We start from the raw sequence: 15,000 nt of genomic DNA on the forward strand, positions 1-15,000 counted from the left end.
AGCTGCTGTGACAAGAAAAGGACATCCAGCGGAATGCAACACCATAAAGACTGTACAAGAGATTCCTTCTGTAATGTACTGATTTCTTTTGTTTTCTCTGTTTGATTGTTTTGGTTTGTTTGGCTTTGGCCATGTACACGTATGTTTCCCATGTCAATAAAGCCCATTTGAATTGAATTGAATAGAGAGAGAGAGAGAGAGAGAGAGAGAGAGAGAGAGAGAGAGAGAGAGGAGAGAGAGAGAGAGGAGAGAGAGAGAGAGATAGAGAGAGAGAGAGAGAGAGAGAGAGAGAGAGAGAGAGAGAGAGAGAGAGAGAGAGAGAGAGAGAGAGAGAGATAGAGAGAGAGAGAGAGAGAGAGAGAGAGAGAGAGAGAGAGAGAGAGAGAGAGAGAATCCTGGAGACAGGGATCAAGCATGCTACCATGGCTAGTTTGGCCCACTTGGGAATTATTTTCACCAGACAAGAATGCAGGAGAGGACGGCAGAGATGAGACGGGAGATGAGAAAGAATAGAAAAAAGAGAGAAGAGAGGAAAGCAGAGAAGTGAAAGACAATTTTTCTCAATGGTCCAATGGTCTTTTGTGAGGAGAGACAAGCAAACAAGCAATATAAAACCCATTTAGTTAAAGTGGAAATGAAGCAGTGCGATAAATACATATTCATAGCATCACATTAGTATTTAGATAAGCCACAGAAGAAGTCACGTTATAAAAATAAGCAGTTTCTAAGAAAAAAACGATTTGTTGTGTACATTTCTGAAGCATTTAGCATTATGGGCGCGGCCATTTTGTTGCTGACGTCATACCGGGGGTTGGGTGTATACACTCTGGTTAGCTGCCTATATTGAATGGGTCAGTCAGCAAATAAAATGTTGCCTACAAAACAACGGGACCGCGGTGGTTCTGTTTGTATTGCTCCTGGCTGTTCAAACTAATTTTACCATGTGAGAGAGAGGAAAGTTGGTTAATTTCCACAAACTACCAGTGAAAAAAACAGTGTTGTTGACATGTTGGCTCGGTCTGGCTGCACCCAGGCGGCGCGACCAGCCTGTTGGACAGGGAAGGAGGATCTGCAGCGAACACTTCATTGCCTCGGATTATGTTGTTGGGGTGGGATGTTTGTCCAGAAGACCACTAATCAGCTGAAGCCGGACGCGGTTCCCTCGGTCTTCGACAGACAGACCGGCGTTAGCTCTCGGGAGCGATCGCTAGCTAGTTGGCACCAGCCGGGGCCCGGCGTTAGCTCTCGCTAGTTAGCGTTAGCAACCGGAGCGTCGCGGAGCATTCAGCCTGCTGGCTACACAGCTTGTGTAGCCAGCAGGCTGAATGCTCCGCGACGCTGGTTGAAGTGGGTCTAGGTAGCCAGCAGGCTGAATGCTCCGCGACGCTGGTTGAAGTGGGTCTAGGTAGCCAGCAGGCTGAATGCTCCGCGACGCTCCGGTTGCTAACGCTAGCTAGCGAGAGCTAACGCCGGGCCCCGGCTGGTGCCAACTAGCTAGCGATCGCTCCCGAGAGCTAACGCCGGTCTGTCTGTCGAAGACCGAGGGAACCGCGTCCGGCTTCAGCTGATTAGTGGTCTTCTGGACAAACATCCCACCCCAACAACATAATCCGAGGCAATGAAGTGTTCGCTGCAGATCCTCCTTCCCTGTCCAACAGGCTGGTCGCGCCGCCTGGGTGCAGCCAGACCGAGCCAACATGTCAACAACACTGTTTTTTTCACTGGTAGTTTGTGGAAATTAACCAACTTTCCTCTCTCTCACATGGTAAAATTAGTTTGAACAGCCAGGAGCAATACAAACAGAACCACCGCGGTCCCGTTGTTTTGTAGGCAACATTTTATTTGCTGACTGACCCATTCAATATAGGCAGCTAACCAGAGTGTATACACCCAACCCCCGGCATGACGTCAGCCATGACGTCAGCAACAAAATGGCGGCGCCCATGTTGAAAACAGGGATATTATATTATATTTTTCAGACAAATAAGATAGATTTCACATTTGATTATAGAACCCTGTCTTACACAAGGTACACAACAAACAAACTAGGATCACATTGCTCACTGCTTCATCTCCACTTTAATCTTTGTGTCACATTCATCAAATAAAAAACCTGACTTTGTAAAATACTAATAAGCGTGTCATGAATACTTAGTCAGACAACATTAGGAACCAAAAGTGTCTGCACGGACAGCAGAGCAAATGTTTAACAGTACAGAGTGGCTTTCACTTTCGAGTAGATTTAACTTAATTGAAAATTGATTAAAGTTAGACGGACAGACACAGCCGATCAATGTAACCGCATCATGTAAAAAGAAATCTATCTGCAGATATTGAGCGTCATTTTGTAAAATGTCCAATGAGTTTATTAATCATGAAATTCCACGTCACCGCGGCCACCCTAGTGTGTGTGTGTGTGTGTGTGTGTGTGTGTGTGTGTGTGTGTGTGTGTGTGTGTGTGTGATATAGTCCATGGCTGGTGACACTGACAGATGAGCTGGCCTCTACTGCTTCCACGGACCTCTTCAATAACCACACACACACACACATGTACATGTAGATGCACACACACACACATGAACACACACACACACACACACACGCAGCTCACACACACATACAGTCCATGCAGTGCTCTCTCATACACAATACTAACACACACACATATATACACACACACACGCTTAAATTAAACACATGCACACACGCACGTGCATACACACACACGCCTGCACATATACACATATTATACAGACACTGAATTCATTGATCTGTCGATACTGTTGGCATAACCTTTTAACACACACACACACACAGCAGCTTAGAACGTCTATATTGTTCCATAATGATAGATTGCAGCCATAACAGGCTAAGCGACATTTAGCATGAATCATCATAAATATGACGTTCGGATGCCTGAACATTTCTCAAACCACCTGCATCAAGAAGGGAAAGGTTGAATAATCTGTCTGAATCTGCCACGTCTTTATTTAGTATGTTATTGCCTTTTTCTCGTTGATAATGACTTATTATTTCGTTATCTCGATATAACAAAGTCCGTTTCCTGGTGATAACAAAGATTGTTGACTATTCGGTACAGCAACGGACAGCCACTGGCAGCTCTTGAAGGCTGAAATCAGGCCGGTGTGATCACATGAACCAGCTCTTGAAGGCTGACATCAGGACAGTGTGATCACATGAACCAGCTCTTGAAGGCTGACATCAGGACGGTGTGATCACATGAACCAGCTCGCGATTATATCCAAGTTCTGCACGCGGTTCTGGATACATGTCCCACCAAAAGTATTCTGTTATATCAAGATAATGAAATAATAAGTCGTTATCACGAGAAAATATACTTTGTTATAGCGAGATAATGAAATAATAAGTCGTTATCATGAGAAAATAAGACTATCGAGATAACAAAATAATAAGTCGTTATCACGGGAAAACAGACTTTGTTATATCGAGATAACGGAATAATAAGTCGTGATCACGAGAAAACGGCAATAAAATAATAAATAAAGACGTGGCTGTTATCCGCTTCCGTAGCCTTGCATCTGATTGGCCCTGACTTTACAACCTAACCAGCCAACCACCCAAACACTGTCCCCTCATATATACCGTTTGGTCACATGATACATTTCCAACCTTCCCGGACGCACAGTTAGCTGCATGGGAGGGAACTCTTGTCACTTGGAAAGATGATGCAAGCTAGTAGGACTAGACACTGACCTGTTAAGTAATGTCACTTTACTGCTTTGTACTCTTGAGGTGTTATTATTATTATTATTATTATTATTATTATTATTATTATTATTATTATTATTATTATTATTATTATTATTATTATTATTATTATTATTATTATTATTATTATTATTATTATTATTTATTATTATTATTATTATTATTATTATTATTATTATTATTATTATTATTATTATTATTATTATTATTATTATTATTATTATTATTATTATTATTATTATTATTATTATTATTATTATTATTATTATTATTATTATTATTATTATTATTATTATTATTATTATTATTATTATTATTATTATTATTATTATTATTATTATTATTATTATTATTATTATTATTAATATTAATATTATTATTATTATTATTATTATTATTATTATTATTATTATTATTATTATTATTATTATTATTATTATTATTATTATTATTATTATTATTATTATTATTATTATTATTATTATTATTATTATTATTATTATTATTATTATTATTATTATTATTATTATTATTATTATTATTATTATTATTATTATTATTATTATTATTATTATTCTGAGCCCGCGGTTTTGTGATGTGGATCTTGACGTGCACACGAAAGAGTAACTCTAAAATACAGACTCATTAAATACAATGCTCACCCAAACACCGAAGGCACATTTCAGATCTGAGATTAATATTAATGACATGAAAGCAATGTTGATGAGGATATCTTGTCTTGTCTCTCTTTCTATATGTCTCTCTCTCTCTCTCTCTCTCTCTCTCTCTCTCTCTCTCTCTCTCTCTCTCTCTCTCTCTCTCTGTCTTTAGCTCCATGCGGGGGCCAGTATGGAGGTGCAGAGGGGGTCGTGTTGTCACCAAACTACCCGTTGAACTACACCACAGGACAGAGCTGTTCCTACTACATCACTGTGTCCACAAAGTTCGGTAAGGTTTCATTCTATTTTATTTAACCTTTATCAGCTGCGACCAGCAGCTCTATACAGTAGGTCACTCTGTCCACAAAGGTTTACCCACCCTCTAGTGGCCATAGAGAATAAATTACCATTTATTTCCTCTCATAACATACAGCAAACAAACAACGTAAAGAATATCTGTCTGGCGGCCGGGTAGCGCAGCGGACTAAGCGTCTGTCTACCACCACAGAGACAGTGGGATCGAATCCAGCTGTGGTGCCTCCGGGTTGGCCGACCATCCGGCAGTGTTAGAGGGTGGGGAACCCGGCGAGGGTGGGTCCTGGTCGTTGTAAACAGCGACTCCTACAGTTCGGTCGGGGCGCCTGCACGGCAAGGGAAGGATCTGGGAGAGGTAGTGTGACCTTCCACACGTTACACTCTCCCAGTGAGAGTCCGCGCTGCCAGGTGAAAAGAAGTGGTGGGCTGGCTACACATGTGTCGGAGGAAGCATGTGATAGTCTCCGCCCTCCCGGACCGACGGTAGGGGGTAGACTGCGCAACGACCAGGAAGGGGATTGGGAATTGGCATAACGACTAACATTGGGAGGGGAGAAAAACGGAGAAAAAGAAGGAGGAAAACGATAATAATAAAAAAATTATAATAATATCTGTCTGTTTCTTCTTCAGTGGTGTTTGGCCAGTTTGCTGTGTTCCAAACCGCCATGAACGACTCAGTGGAGCTGTTTGACGGAGCCAATCAGAACGCCCGGTTGCTCAGCTCCCTGGCCGGCTCGCACTCAGGTCAGTTTCCTATTGGCTGAAGAATTGGAGAGCCAGAGCAGTGGTGTAGTGGCAGGGCAGGAGGTGGGCATACTGTATTCCTAATAGTATTACAGTGCCTATGTATACATTGCAATGGTATAGTTAGACTCTTAGCTAGTAGAAGGATTGGAGAGGCCATATAGGCTGGCGGAAATATTGGATAGACTATTGGCTGATGGAAAGATTGGAAAGACCCTATTGGCTGGCGGAAATATTGGATAGACTATTGGCTGATGGAAGGATTGGAGGGACCCTATTGGCTGGCGAAAGTGTAGGTGAGATCCTATTGGCTGGCAGAAGGGTTGAGGATCTGAAAATACTGAGGCTCCTTTTGAACCGAGGCCAATCTCTTCGCAGTTGTTTGTTGTTTGAATTGTAGCCCAAAGTGCTTCACAGCTGTAAAATAGAGATAACATGAGCATGAAATAGACAGAATAAAAGCAATTCAGAGAATAAGAAAAGGGGAAAAGCAATGCAGGTCATGACAATACAAATATCTTCCCGTTAGATGGTCATACGGCACTTTAGTTTGAATTGGTTATGTCAGTTTTTTATGGGTTTGTCAGTTTTGATTGGTTATCCTGTCATTAATTTAGTTCCATTGTTTATTTTATATATTTATTTGTATGTTGTATATCGTTAATATTGGTCATCCGCAATAGTTTGTGCTGCGCTTGTGTCGTTATCAGTCTTTGTGCTCAACAGACTATAACTTTAATATACTCGTCAGGCAGTATAAGTCCAGGGTGCTTAACTTTCTCGAAAACCTTGGTTAAAATTGTGAACAGGCTCCTTTGATTGATTGATTGATTGATTGATTGATTGATTGATTGATTGATTGATTGATTGATTGAAAACTTTATTAACAGATTGCAGAATGGGTACAATACAGTATGGCTCAATACACACAATTGTTAAGGGGATGCAGACCAGAGAAAGACTTTCATCTTGTTTACATCAGGGTCCCCCATTTTCAATTCATAATGACATTAATGACATACGCAACATACAGATATATATCTTGCCATTTCTGACATACATGACATACAGGTATACAGTACTGTTACATTTGTGACCTACAGGATATGCAAATATACAGTACAGAGATGCTAACAGAAAATATATACATATGAGGGGGAGGAAACTGTAGGCCTATATTGATATTGTGAATGTATCTGCCAAGATCACAACTATACCACTTTGTCTCTCTTTCCTGTTAGATACAACAATACAATAGCTCTCATTTACAATACAATAATCACAGTGTGGAGTGCAAAGTGACAGGACGCATTATAATAGCAGCATAAACAACAATCAAATAGCTCTCATTTACAATACAACAATCACAGTGTTGATGTAATGAGTGTAAATAGGCTAAGGTGTAGAGATACATGTTTAGCTTACTTTTGAAAATATTGTGTGAGCTAGCCTCCCTAGTGTCCCATAGTGTTGGTGTGTAATTACTTAGCAAAGGCTGCATCCAAGATTCTATTTTAGCTGTTGCTGGGAACATTCAATAAACCGGTAGTAGATGATCGTAATGTTCTTGGGGGCATACCGTTGACAAGAGAATTGGCAATGTGGCTCGGTCCTGTTCCATTTAGGGTTTTGTATATAAGGAGAAGGACCTTTAAAATCCATTCTAAATGTTACCAGAAGCCAGTGCAGAGTAGCTGACACTGGATAATGTACTCTCTCCTCTCGGTTCTAGCTGCAGAGTTGTTTTTAGGAGGTCCGTAAAGAGTGCATTAAAGTAGTTAAGTCGGCTTGAAATAAAGGCATGAATCAGTTTTTCTGCATCCTTTTGGTTGTACTTATGTTTCTAAGGTGGAATAATAATGTTTTGGCACCTTGTTTATGTGGGACTTAAAGCTTAGACAAGAAGGCCCTACAGAGAGTGGTGCGCTCAGCCGAGCGTACCACGGGTATTGCACTACCTCCCCTGCAGGTTCTATACAACAAGAGGTGCAAATCCAGAGCCTGCAGAATAATGAAAGACCCCCACCACCCCAATAACAGCCTGTTCCAGCTGCTGAGGTCAGGCAGACGCCTGCGAACCCCAGCTACTAGGACGGAGAGGCTTAGGCTCAGCTTCTTCCCCCAGGCCATCAGAGCCTTGAACAATGAACATTGAGTGCCACAGATCACTGAACTATCCACACACAAGCACACACGAGCACACACACGACACGCACGCTGTGCACGCTCACACACTAGCAGCCACTTTAACACTTTAACATGAGCGGGCACACACTCATGCCGCACACACCCACTTATGGCCAAAAGGAAAGGCCACTTTAAATTAGTATAAAAACAGTAACAGTGTATTGCACTACCAAAGCTACCTAGCATGTCCTATATATTATATGTTGTACCACTGTATTGCACATCGTTGCGGGCAAGACCACCCGCATTTCATTGTTTACTTGTATGCCGTGACAAATAAAACTCTTGACTTGACTTGACTTGACTTGAGTCTATGATAACAGAGTACATTTCCCTATATTGTTCAGCAGCATAGCAGACTAGCAGGATTTCAATTGTGTCCTCATTTAATTTTAATAAATTGTTGCTCAGCCATTTACGTATTGCTAAAAGAAAGGGCAGGAATTGAGTTAATAGCTGCAGCATAATTTGGAAAAAGAGCAGAGCAGAGATATACAAGTGTGTGTCATTGGCGTAGCTATGGAAACATACATTGGGCGGGATCCACAAAGAATGGATTGCACGATGCTAATTGCGCCCTACTTACAATTCATTATGAATTGAAAATGGGGGACCCTGGTGTAAACCAGACGAACGTCTTTCTCTGGTCTGCATCCCCTTAACAATTGTGTGCATTGAGCTGTAGGTACTGTATTGTACCCATTCTGCAATCTGTTAATAAAACTTTCAATCAATCAAATTTGATGTGAGCTTCAGGTATTGACAATTCCGTCCCTAATGGCCACCACAACCCAACGTGTAGATAGATAGATGCTTCATACCCTACCACAGTGGTTCCCAAACTTTTTCAATCAGGCCCCACTTTGGTAGTTGGAAATATTCTCGAGCCCCACCTAACCTGGTCCCCACCTGGATGTAGGCTCGAATTGATTTTAGGCTACAAACATGCCATTTCCTCTACTACAAACAAGACAAGATTAACATAACAAGACACAGAGACACAATTATAATTTTATATTTTATTTGAAAATGAACAAAATGTTGACAAACGATCCTGTGCCACTGTGAAATAATTAGGCCTAATTAAAAAGGAAGTTGTAGGCCTACAGTAGGATACAACATTTATTTTCTTATTTTCATTCAAATAATAATAATTTGCCTAATAATTTGCCACCTTTTGTGGCAAAACGTATTTAGGCGTCTGAATTTGTTCCGTATTATTTTTGTTGACATTGGCGTTTATAGATTTGGTAGGCTAAATTCATTATTCTTCTCTTTTTTTGTTGCACCCCACCTGCAGTACCTCCGTGCCCCACACTTTGGGAACCACTGCCCTACCACATGGCCCCTAATGGCCACCACGTACACCCAACGTGTAGATAGAGATAGGCGGTGAGAGCCTTCATATCCCCAGGGTTATCAAGTGGGCACCTCCCTTCACTGGTTAAGCCCAAGGCACCTCTGGAAGGCTCAACAGTTAGCTCCAGCATCCCAGAGCCCCCTCCATGCTGGCTCTCAGTTTCCATGATATCCACACGCCGGACTTATTTGTGTTCTATTCTATGTCAAAAATAAAACAATTCCTGATACCAATATTACACATGAAACAGCAACAACAGAGAAGAAAAGGAATACTTTTACCCCTTGTTTACTTTGACTCCCAGCTGACATTATTTATCCTCAACCTAATTCACTGACTGCCTTTCAACGCTTCTTCCAACATCTCGTTTACCGCTTTTTGCAAACTCCCCTCACGAATCCCCAACTCTCCCAATAATCATAAAGTCGACCAAGCTATAAATCCTCTGCATCCTATTTCTACTGGACAAACCCTAGCTTTCCATCATTGCTGTTCAGTTTCTGCTGCCACGTCTGCACATCTAAGCATCTTCCTTTCATTGGTTCCATTTAGGTGGCCTGACTCATGCCTGCCTAAAAATGTACACCCTCTACATTTCTCTCCCTCACAGACAAATTTAATGGCTGCACCCTCCACCTGATTACTTCCCGATTACACGTGTTTGTTGTTTTAAATTCCTGCTGTTAAGCTTTTCAAAATATGTCGCCATGTATTTCCAGCTTCGAGAACGACTAGTCTTACAGCCTGACATAATAGGCTATTCCTCAAAGTTGCCGTCTGAACTAGGGCTGGGCGATTCTTGCTCAAATGTGAATCACGATTTTTCTCTCTAAGAATTGAGATCACGATTCTCTCACACGATTCTTATTTTTTCAATAAAATCATTTATTGCACTCTTTCTTAAACAGACAACATAACATCAAAGTGCTTGACTTAAACTTAAACATATGAAAGTGCTTGACTTAAACTTAAAAGTCTCTTGTAACATCCAAAATAACTCAAGTCAGAATCGTCGTCATTTAAAAAAAGTTAAGTAAAAAGTAATAAAAAGTAAAAATGTATTAATTTAATTTAATAAAACAAATCGTCATAATTTTAGAAATGAGATTGCATAGGTCTATGAATCGAGATCGCGATTTTATTTTTGATTAATCGCCCAGCCCTAGCACATCCACATCTACCCACTGTTTTAGCTTCTGTGGTGATGGCAACATATCATCAGTATAGTCCCTATTAGGATTTTCCTCCATACTCCACAGGTCCTTCCAATTAATCTTCCTCTTATCTACACTTTCCCAGTTCATCCACTGCCCCTGCTTAGCCTGGGCCACAGCCTCTGTACACCTCACTACTTTCTCTTGTTGACGTATACCTGCTCTACTACCAGCGTCCTCCTTTCTGGGGGACCTACTTTACTACTTACTCCACACGCTGGGTCCCCTGAGCTGAGCCCCAGACTTTACTATAGACTTCTCTCTATCCTTCCTATCCCTTCTACAATTCATTCATACCAGCACTTGTAATGGATGCTATGCTTTTTTGTTCTTAGTTCTATTATTATTTACATTTTAAAAATGTTCTTATATACTTTAGATACATTTACATTTACATGTAGTCATTTAGCTGACACTTTTATCCAAAGCGACTTACACATTTTGTACAACAAGTCATCAGGAAGGGCACAACTCTATCAGCGGAGTAACAATGTTCATCAAAGTGTTGAGTGCTACAGTGTAGGTTAGTATATTAGGTGCATGACAGTAAGGTTATACTATTGCTACTATGTATGTATGTGTTTATATTACGTGTACTGTATATATGCATATCAATACCTATTATTAACTTGTTCTATTCTCCTTCCATCTATCATACATAGCAAGACCATATATCACAGACACCCAAATGGGGGATCCCCTTTGAACTGCCCTTCTGAGGTTTTCCCCCCCGGTTTATTTTCCTATTGCTATGTTTTAGGGAGTCATGCTGTATCTTCATTAGGACGTCTGGGGGTGTTGCAAAATAGTTTTTTGTTGTGGATCTATTGTGAGGTTTCTTCTTGATCTGTGGAACCCATGGGGGCAAATTCGTTGTGATTTCGGGCTATACAAATACATTTGATTTGATTTGATTTGATTTGATACAACATCTTTCCTAAGTTGCTCTGTTATCTGTTCACTATCATTCTACTCCTCAGTATACCACTTAGAAAAATGTTTCACTGCCTTGTCCCTTATTGATGGGATTTCCTCCGCATCTACATAGGAGGTCAATCAAATGCTTCTCGATTTACTAGGCTTAATCTTCATCCTAGCCCACTTGAGACTCTCATTTACCTTCTAGTAACCTTTTCGTACAATACACTGTCCTGGTCACTCTCCTAATGTCTCTCCCCACCTACCACCCACTTTGAGGTTCTAATAATCACTTCCATCACCATTGTTAATGCTAGTGTGGAAATAGTACACCCTGCCATAATGCCTATCTCTAGTCTCTGCCATGCTGTTGTACAATCTGTAGTGATGATGATGATGATGATGATGATGATGATGATGATGATGATGATGATGATGATGATGATGATGATGATGATGATGATGATGATGGTGATGATGATGATGATGTTGATGTTGATGATTATGTTTTTTTATTTTCGTGTCTTACATGTGGGTGTATGCCCAGCCCATTATGGGCTTACAAGACACATTCTAATATCTTGGAAGTATGCTTTCATCAAGTTTACAATTACCCCTGGCACTATAAAGAAATCAAACTCTCTATTTTCTCTATCATGACTGACTGAATCTGGTACCATATCATACCAGTCACTAGTGTGTTCTATGCATCCTGCAGACCCGGGGATCACTGCTTCCTGCACTGTGGTATCTATTAAATCCTGTCTGGGTAGTTTGCTAGCCTCTGTGCCACTATACTAAAGGAAATCGTACCTTCTACATTCAGGAGGGATATGGTCCAAAACTAGCTTAACCGTGATGACTTGTTCTCCTTGGGAATTAGGATTCCCCCCTGCTCTACAATAAGCTCTTGGTATGACCTGTCCCATACTACTCTCAATAACCTCCATTTCAATCTAAGTACATCAGGCACACTTTTATAAACCTGGTAGGGGACTCCATTCGGCCCTTGGGCTGAAGAAGCCTTTGCACGACTTACTACAGTGTCCACTTCCTTCCACCTTGGTGGCCTAATATCCTAACAGTGGCACAGTATATCTGGAGGAAGGCCCATTTATCCATTCTGTATATGAGTTTTGTATATTCCTCTACCTCTTCCTTTGGAGCTTTGAGTTGCCCTCCCTTTCCTTGGCTGAATATTCCTTTAACAAATGTCAATGGATCCGTATAGAGTGATGTCCTGACTCGCCCCTTCTTCTTTCTCTTCCTCCTAAGTTGTTCTTCCCTCCTGAGTCCTGCTAACCGCCTTCTTAGTCTTTTCCTGCAAAACATCAATTCCCTCTCTCTCTCATCCACTGACACGTTCCTCCACTGCCTTCTTAGCTGTCTCCTCTCCTTCACTAATGCCTCTATTCTGCCATTTCGACTTTCTGCCATCTGGACTTACCCGACTGCAATCTCTCCACCCTCTTTCTCTCAATGATTCCAAATCTTTCAGCACCATTGTTATATATAATGTCTCCCATCTTCTCTCATTTATTTCCTGCTGTTCCTTTATGTCCCATCATTGTCAAATCCATGTTAACCGTGATGATGGAAATGTTTGGGAAGCCAGAGAATGGATATGATGTTTATGTGTTACACATTACACATATTAGTCCCTATATCAGTAGTTCAGTCAATAAATCTCAGAGTGAAACATGTATTCAGGCCAATGAATTCCAACATAAACAAAGCCAGTGGTGGGGAACCACTTTCTGGTTTGGCCGGTTACTTATACAAGACAATAGATCTGGTCGCTGTATACATCAGACTCAGTGTGCCCGTGCCCATCAGTGGGGCAAAAGGAACGTACTCTTGGTCAGAACCACCGGGCAGTATATTTGCATTTGTTAGCCATGCTAGCGATCTAAACAATCAATCAGCAGCCTTGCTGATTTGGCAAAATGACATCCAGCCGTTTTTTGTTTGAAACAACTTTTAGTCAGGGGAGTGTCATGGCTTTTAGCGCAGCAGCTCACGCAGGAAGGGGGAAAGTTAGTCACGTGACTCAGTTGGTATTGCTGATAGGCTGCTAGAACACGGAATGTTTTGTAAACAGCAAACAGACAAGACAATGGGTAGCTCAAATCAATCAATTTGATCATTGCTTCTGGCACAGCACAATTCAAACGCACATGTCCAGAGTCAGACACCCCCGTGCCAGCAAATAGGAGTGGCGATATTCAGATACATGTTAATAACCACCCTCAAGCTTTAAGCATTCTTGACTAGATGATTAGCATGCTTTCCACTGCGCCTGGCAGTCAGTGAGCGGTGAAGTAGACGGCTGGATAGCTACCTAAGCTTTGTGTTAAACATACTGGTCATATTCACTGTTTGCAAACAGTATGCAGCACTAGCGACCATAATGCTGAAACAGATGGACACAGATTGGCCGAAGAATGATTTTTATATCCATACATTATATAGAATTGTGTGTTGCTGTGTATTCCAATTTATGAATTTGGCAGGTATTCATATTGCAATACTTGGTGATCATTTTATGAAAGCAATAGCTCACATCAAGCTTTATATGGTTATTATATCATATCCATAACCATATACCATGGCCTGATGTGAGCTATTGCTTAATTATACAAGACGTTAGCCCCATACTGTTAGATTTAGATCAATCAGCCAGTATCACCTCTTCAGCTGTTGACTTGTGTGGGTTCTGCGTTGTGTTTATTTCTTTGACGTCTTCTCATACTGGCTGTACAATCTTTGTCATTCCCCTTTAATGCAATCCGTAAACCTAAGAATTCAACACTGGACGGCGTAGTACCTTTCTTGGAATCGTTGTTTATTACATAAACAAAAGCCTCAGATCATGTTACCCATTTCGTATTGTCCTTGAAAAGTCTTTGATGGAACACTAAATTCATTATTCTATCGTCTCTTCTGCTGTTTAGTCCAATGGTGGCTGAGGCCTCGTCGTTATCCAAAACCCTTCTCCCGCTAGCCGAAGCTAATGATGATGTGTCATCTCCCCTCCCCCACCGGCGAGGGTGAGAGAGGGATGAAAGTCTCTGATCCACGTCCGCTCGCGTCAGCTTCGTGTCTAGATCTAACTTACACGCGGAAGGAAACTCACATTTATAATATTCATCATTATCATCTCGGCATAGCAATGACAGGCCCCGCCCCTCTTCTTGTTGCCATGTGACGCGCTGTCATGGCAACTGCTGTTCACCCTTCACACACATTAAACGTCTGTTTCTAGTGTTGTCAAACTCTCTCTCTCTCTGCCATTCTGCTATTTTGACCCAGATCACTATAGCAACGGCAATGTTGATATTAAGTTACCCCAAACAAACGCTGTAGCTATCAGCTGGTGATGAGAACAGCACAACCTCATCTTCAGGGTGTTAATCAGCTCCTACCACACACTAAATGTCCAAAGCCTGTCTGCACTTTCAATCCGTATCTAACACACTCTCTCTCTGCCTGTCTCCACCACCACATCTACCTCTCTGACCTGGCACCTGTAGATGATGTCATCTCCCCCAATATATACATTATATACATTGAAAACACCTCGACATCCTTCACCCATGTGAAGCACATCATACTATAGACCAGCATTATCTCACTCACTTACTCACTCACTTGCTCACCCGCTCACTCACTCACGCCGTTACTCCCTCACTCACTCACTCACTCCCTCACTCACTCACTCACTCACTCACTCACTCACTCACTCACTCACTCACTCACTCACTCACTCACTCACTCACTCACTCACTCACTCACTCACTCACTCACTCCCTCACTCACTCACTCACTCACTCACTCACTCACTCACCCACCC

General features: G+C 41.4%; 1 protein-coding gene across 1 annotated transcript in view; it reads left to right on the forward strand.

Annotated features, from left to right (window-relative positions):
• Nucleotides 1-15,000, forward strand: part of LOC311223412 (CUB and sushi domain-containing protein 1) — a gene marked incomplete at both ends in the record, with an annotated part of 179,579 nt that overhangs the window by 4,216 nt on the left and 160,363 nt on the right. Inside the window, 2 exons of the mRNA XM_084308200.1 lie at nucleotides 4,582-4,698; nucleotides 5,355-5,468. Coding sequence (XP_084164326.1) covers nucleotides 4,582-4,698; nucleotides 5,355-5,468 — 231 coding nt within the window. The remainder of the gene's footprint in view (nucleotides 1-4,581; nucleotides 4,699-5,354; nucleotides 5,469-15,000) is intronic.

This window comes from Notolepis coatsorum (assembly GCF_963971535.1).
Source record: "Notolepis coatsorum genome assembly, chromosome: 2".
Taxonomy (NCBI): domain Eukaryota; kingdom Metazoa; phylum Chordata; class Actinopteri; order Aulopiformes; family Paralepididae; genus Notolepis; species Notolepis coatsorum.